A 7219-nucleotide genomic window follows, 5' to 3' on the forward strand; every position below is an offset into this window, starting at 1 on the left:
CCGGCTGGTTGGTGCCATAGGGCTGCGGAAAAAATGCAACGGTCAAATATGATATCAGGAAACAACTACAACACTCATTCTCTCTCTCTCTCTCACACACACACACACACACACACACACACACACACAGACTCAAACATTCACATACACATTTACACGCACACACTGACATTTATAAATACACACACACACATAAACACACTCAAATACATTCAGACATTAAAACACACACAAGCATGCATTCTCACACACACACAATTTACAAACACACTCATTTACACATACATACACACATGCACACACATACATTCACAAACAGACATTAAAACATACACACATTTACAGACACTCACTCGGACATTTACACATACATACATATGCACACACACACAGATACATTCACACATACATACATACGCACACACACACACACATACACACACAGTAGTTATTGTTTCGGTGCCCACAATTCCACCAGACAGCGATGGTATTGGTCATCCTTCTCAGACCCATCCCTCAGGGACGTCCATACGTATACATGGTCCAAACAACAACTGACCAACCTACCACAAACACACACACACACAGGGGCCACAGTCAATTACATTGATTCCAGTATACAACTGGTACATCAAAAGGGCCTTGGTAGGATTCAAACTGCCATGAGCAAACAGCACAAAGCAAGCTGTCGGATGCTCTCCCGATTTTTCTCAATCCACCACGACCACCACCAATGATATAAATAAATGGTCAAACTTACCGCCACGTTACAGTCTTCTCCACACAGACCACTGACCACTGAAAGAAGACAACAGAAAATTTGGTCAAACTCAACATAATGTGTGAGTGTGTGCAGGTGTGTATAAGTGGGTATATGTGGGCCTGGGTTTGTACCTGAGATTGTATGTGTGTGCGTGTGTATAGGTGTGCATGTGTGTGTGTATATGTAGGTGAGTGAATGTAAGTTTGTGTGTTATAATGTGGATCCTCTTCCACTTGCTGTCGGCACTGGAATGTTCTTGCTGTTACTATTATGTCATGGCAAGATTTTGTGTCTTATTATCTTTGACTCGTCTCCATCATGCAATCGCTGATAACTCCACAAGACAATGACTACGAATGTCTGCTTTGACGGTTAACTTGAAATATATGTCACTGACTGGCTCCCCGTGCCGGTGGCACGTAAAAGGCACCTTCCGAACATGGTCAATGCCAGCAGAACCTGACTGGCTCCCATACCAGTGGTATGTAAAAAGCACCATCCGAACAAGGTTGATGCCAGCCCCCTCACCCCGTCTGGTTCCTGTGCTGGTGACACGTAAAAATCACCCATTACACTCTCGGAGTAGTTGGTGTTAGGAAGGGTATCCAGCTGTAGAAACATTGCCAGATCAGATTGGAGCCTGGTGCAGCCATCGACCACATTCATATGGTGCTTTTTACATGCCACCAGCACAGGAGCCAGTCAGAGGGCACTGGCCCCAGCTACGATATTGGTTTTACTTGACTCAACAGGTCTTCTCAAGCATATCATATTGCCCAACGCATGTATGTATGGCACCAGATCCCATCATGTCTACTCTCCACCCCAACTGGTTCTGTAATCTCTCTCCCTCCCTCAAAACTTCACCTTAAACAGAAAGGAGGACCCTTAAGAAGCAATGACAGAAAAATCTCTCATTCAAAACGATTTACTAAAATATAAAACAAACAAAAAAAACAGTTGTTGGGTGAAGTATCAACCACATCCCTCTGGAGCAGTCCGGAATGGTTATGGACAGTTTCACATCCCTCCAAGGCGAATTGGAAAAAGAAATTTAAACACATATTACCTTCTTTTTTTATTCACTAAATGGTTGCATCCTTCTGCTTTTATAACATGTATCTGCTCATACAAATGCTTCAATTTGTAGGTCCTTCAAACCCACAGTAATAAATAAGAAAAAGGGGATAATATCACATGTGAAACAATCAGAACTTACCCATCACTTTCAAAAAATAAGCATCTTCAAGAAATTTGTTCTTGAAGGTCTGAAGTTTGGTTTTGCTGTCTGTCTGTCTTGAAGTGATGAAGACATCCAATACACCCTGAATAGCAATATATGGAATAAACAATAATAATAATAATAATAATAATAATAATAATGATAATAATTTAGGCACATCATCATCATTTAACATCCACTTTTCCATGCTTACGTTTTTGATGCAGATTTTTGTATGGTTGGCTGCCCTTCCTGTCACCAAGCATGAGCTGTTTCCAAGCAAGGTTCCAGACATGTCTCAGAAGACTGGGAACAAAGGACACTGCTTGCATGACGGTAACACTTGATTACAACTGTCAAGTGATGTCAAGGCAAGGAAACAGTAACATGCACACACGCACACACTGTGAGGCAACAATTCAGCACCTGACAATTCGGTGCCTGACAATTCGGTGCCTGACAATTCGGTGCAGGGCATCATATTGAAATTAGGTAACCGTTATTTTGGGGATGGAAAAAAAAAAACAAGATGAAAAATTTCAATTATTTATTTAAAAACATGTAAAAATAAAAAATACAAAAAGAATTGAAAATGCTAAATTATATTCTTTGAACCAGTAGTTAATTAAATTTTCATTGGAGATTCAAAAGGTGTAGTTATCGTTTCATATGGGCGTGTGTATGTTTATGTTTTTTTGCTGGTGTTTTTGTTTCATGTATACGTATGATTTTTGCTTATGTAGAGTTAATCTATTGTATGACTGCTGTGTTTGCAGGTCACATGTGCAAGTGTTTTAGATATACAGCCAACACCAATATAATGTAATAAAAAAAATTACATATGTCAGATGCGTGGAATTGTCTTGGCACTGAATTGTCAGTGCAGAATTGTTGGTATAGATTCACACACACATGCTTCTTTCAGTTTCCATCTACAAAATCCACTCACAAGCCTTTGTTCAGCCTGAGGCATTAGCAGAAGACATTCACACAAGGTGCCACACAGTGGGATTGAACCCAGAACCATCTAGCGACACCTGCATCTGACAATAACAATTTCTAACAGCAACACAATGGAATGACAAGGGGGGAAGATCAACTGAATTTAACTGCCAACCCCCAGTTCACCACTGATACTAGAGGATCTCAATGACCACCTAGAAACAGCAGTAACTCTTCCTCAAACCACGACACACTGTCCTTAGTCAAACACAGGACTGACACATCAGACAAATATTTTCCCCACATACTCCTGAAACGATGAGGTGGTTGTGGTTAGAATGTTTGGATCTTTTTTAAAACGGGGGCCACAGTTTTCATTAATGTTTTACGTAGTGTTTTTGGTACCGAAAGACTTTCAAACTTCGTAAACTTATCTATTTTGTGTTATAGAACAGAAAAATATTTTTGTATTCGAATTTATTTCATGTAAAAAATTGTCTTATTTCGATAATTTCAACCAATCACTGACAAGTATTCAGTTGTTTATATTTACTCCTTTGGCTCATTAAGCGATGTAAAGCGTATTTAATCTCCATACCTTCGTTTTATTTGCTTTTTTCATTTTAAATTTGCTTTAACCCTAACCCTAACCCTAGGGTTAGGGTTAGGGTTAGGGTTAATTGTTTCAGAATCGTTTGTTTATGTAGTCGGCACTTAATGTATATCGGCTGAATGGACGTCAGTGATTGGTTGAAATTACAGAAATACGACAACTTTAACATGGAATAACTTATGGATTTCTTTTTTTTTTAAGAAGACTAAGAGAAAAAGATGTTTTATATGACACATTCTACCAGTGTTCCAAGTTTCAAAGTGTTTCGTTAATGAAAAATGTGGCCCCCGTTTTAAAAAAGATCCGAATGTTTTACTTACATCTTCATCGATGTCAAAAAAGGCGGCCAAAAAGGCAGATCCTGTTGGTTGGGTGAACGAAGCTTTGTAATCGATACTGAAGGTTCGGGTGAAATTGTCCTGCGTAAAAGCTACGTTCTTCAGTAAAAACACCTTCTGGGTGTGATTCCTGCAACAGACAAGAAAAAGGGTTCAAACTTTTACAGTAATATTCCTCTCTGCTTCATTCTGCTTTCTTTCTCACTCTAGATATCAATCTTTCACGTCTGTTTTCTGTGCTGGCATGGGTTGGACAGTTTGACAGGAGGTGGCAAACCAGAGAGTTACACCAAGCTCCATTTGTCTGTTTTGGCTCAGCTTCTATGGCTCAATGCCCTTCCTTAATGCCAACCACTTTACAGAGTGTACACCAGATGCTTTTTACATGGCACCAGCACCAGTGCCTTTACATGGCACATTGTGTGTGTGTGTGCGCATATGACTCAGGTGATTGGTGATTTGTTATGCTTGAGAAGACCCATCCAGGTAAGTAAAACCAAGACCCTAAAAGCATGTTGCCTATGTCCATGGCCCTGCACACAATCTGTCCACGATAAACCTCTCCGTTCACCTCCCCACTCGCTGTATTCCCCTCCCCTCGAATTCCCATGCTCCCTTTGTACCCTTGCACACAATGTGTCCCTATCAAATCTCTTCCTCACAACATATCCTCCTAAGACCTCCCCCTCCCTCTATTTTTATCCAATCGCTACAACTCCTCCCACCTCCTGTTCTCCTTTCACCCTCCCCAATCCTTCATTCTACTTCCCTATATACATTTCCTTCTAACTTCAGTAAACACCTCCCCTGCCCCACTAGTCACCACTGGCAACAACTATGAGTAGGATTCCAATTGGCTTCTCAAGCACAACATATCACCTAAGGTCTCAGTCACTGGTCATCACCTTTCTAATGTCCAACGTTTGAAGACCATGCTTCACCAACTCATCCATGCACATCACATGACCATACCAGTGCAGTTTTCTCTCTTGCACCACCACATCTCAGGCCTCTTACGCCCAGCTTTTCTCTCAAGACACTTACACTCTGTCGTACATGCACACTGACATTGCACATCCATCAGAGCATACTGGCTTCATTTCTGTCAATCTTTCACATGTCTTCTGCAGTTACAGCCCACGTTTCACAGCCATGTAGCATGGCTGTTTGCAAACAGACATCATACAATTTGCCTTCCACTCTGAGGGAGAGGCCCTTAGTTATCAACAAAGGTACAAAACTCTCTGAACTTTGCCCGGCCTATTCTTATTCTAACAGCTACACTCTCAGAGCATCCACCTCCACTGCTGACCTGGTCACCCAGATAATGGAAGCTATCAACTACTTGGCATTTGATGAAGTATATTTTCTGTACATTCCTAGTGTCTATTGTACCTGTGCATCTGCCACACACAAAGACTAATTTCTCTGTTAACCTTCCTTTGATATTGCTGCACCTCTTATGTGTCCATAGCTTACGCCAGGTACATCTTATGGAATTTCTACCTATGCCTTTTCTACACATCAAGCAGGGCCATCTATCAGAAGGGATTTGTGAGCTGTCCACTTTCTTACTTACTAAGACTTTGGTTTTTGCTAAATTAACTCTAAGGCTTTTGGATTCTTGACCTTGCCTCCACACCTGAAATTTCTTCTCCAGTTCTGGTAGTGATTCAGCCATAAGAGCAAGGTCATCAGTATAGAGGAGCTCCCAGGGGCATCCTGTCTTAAATTTCTGTTATTGCCTGGAGGACTATGATGAACAAGAGGGGGTCTGAGGACTGATCCTTGGTAAATCTCCTCGCTCAATACTAGTCCCCCACCCTCAGTTGAAGAGGAGGAGGGTGGGGGAGTTCTTGGCTTGTAAGTTAGTTGGAGAATTCACTGCTGCCAGTGCCACTAAAACAACAACACCTCATTCACTTGTTACACCCATGAAGTGTAACATCCATCAGGTTACAGTCAATTTACTCAAGCATATGACCTCTGATAGCCTGAAGGCCACTCACTCACACACGCCTGTAACATCTTGCAAATGAGAGCCACATAAAACATCCACCCACCCCCCAATCTTTACAATGCCCCATGCTTTTGCTAAGAAATCCATTGAAGGAATCTGTTACTTACTGGTTTATGAGGACAGTTAATAAATCTGGATATCCATCAAGGTTGTAATCACCAGCACGCAGAGTAATTGGAGGTTTGACAAGTTTGTCAGCATTTTCAGGAAGAACAAACCTCCATTGTGCCTGAGCAAAGTCAACAGACAGATTGTGCCACTGTACCAAAGATAGAAAAAAAAATTAGGCAAATATTAAACAATTTATCATAATATTACTAATTGTACATCATTTAATTAATGATTTCTAACACAGGCTACACATAAGGATGGGGAGGAGGTGTTGATTTAATGAACCTCAGTATATGACTGGTACACACTTGATTCAACACCAGAAATATGATAAAAATCAACCTCTACAGAATGAAGTCAAACAAGGGATGTAATAACACAACATATTTCATTCATTGCTCCACCGATTTTATCAAAATCATCATCATCGTTTAAAGTCCGCCTTCCATGCTGGCATGGGTGGAACAGTTTAACAGGAGCCGGCCAGGCAGAAAGAAGCCTGCACCAGACTTCTGTGTTTGTTTTGGCAGGATTTTTACAGCTGGATGCCCTTCCTAACACCAACAACCCCAGCAGAGTAGACCGAGTGCTTATTACATGGCACAAGCACAGGCGGGGTCAGTTTTGACAGGGTTTTTACAGCTGTATTCCCTTCCTAACGCCAACCACTTTACAATGTGGACTGGATGTTTTTTAAGTGACACCTGCACTCACAGGGTCACCAAGTACTTTGCAAAACAAAAAAGAATTTAAATAGTAACGTTATCTGCATTTATTGCATGGGTTGGCTGGTTCCACAGAATCCGACAGGCAAATGGGTTGTGTATTGCCTGTCTGCTTGCATTGATCGCATGGTTGATAGATCTTTGAAGGGAGACAACTCAAACATTTTTACAAAGGGAGACTACCAAACGAAAATGTTATTTCCCTTCTACTAACAAAAAAAAAAAATAGAAGTGCATCTTGGAATTAGAACCTTCATCCGGTCAAGCTTTAACAGACGCCATTCCAGTCTTGCGTTAATTGAGCAAAGTCTTCAAGGAGACATCCAATGTCTCCGGTCAGTCGATCTCCATACGCTGTGTTCGGACAACCTGCTTCAGTATGTCCATGAGTTGGCAGGCGGCGGCGTGGTTGGAGAACAAACTACTTACCACACAGCCATGCCTGGTTGAATCGTTCGAGGGCCAGGAAAAAACACCTGGCAGTG

General features: G+C 41.4%; 1 protein-coding gene across 1 annotated transcript in view; it reads right to left on the reverse strand.

The window, feature by feature from the left end:
* LOC106874308 (T-cell immunomodulatory protein) overlaps positions 1 to 7219 on the reverse strand; it is a 37188-nt gene that overhangs the window by 14247 nt on the left and 15722 nt on the right. The window contains exons 9-13 of the mRNA XM_052973365.1: positions 6006 to 6157; positions 3861 to 4008; positions 1983 to 2088; positions 761 to 798; positions 6 to 22 (exon numbers count right to left, since the gene is read on the reverse strand). Of these exons, the coding sequence (XP_052829325.1) occupies positions 6 to 22; positions 761 to 798; positions 1983 to 2088; positions 3861 to 4008; positions 6006 to 6157 (461 nt within the window). The remainder of the gene's footprint in view (positions 1 to 5; positions 23 to 760; positions 799 to 1982; positions 2089 to 3860; positions 4009 to 6005; positions 6158 to 7219) is intronic.

Source organism: Octopus bimaculoides, chromosome 1 (assembly GCF_001194135.2).
Source record: "Octopus bimaculoides isolate UCB-OBI-ISO-001 chromosome 1, ASM119413v2, whole genome shotgun sequence".
Classification (NCBI taxonomy): domain Eukaryota; kingdom Metazoa; phylum Mollusca; class Cephalopoda; order Octopoda; family Octopodidae; genus Octopus; species Octopus bimaculoides.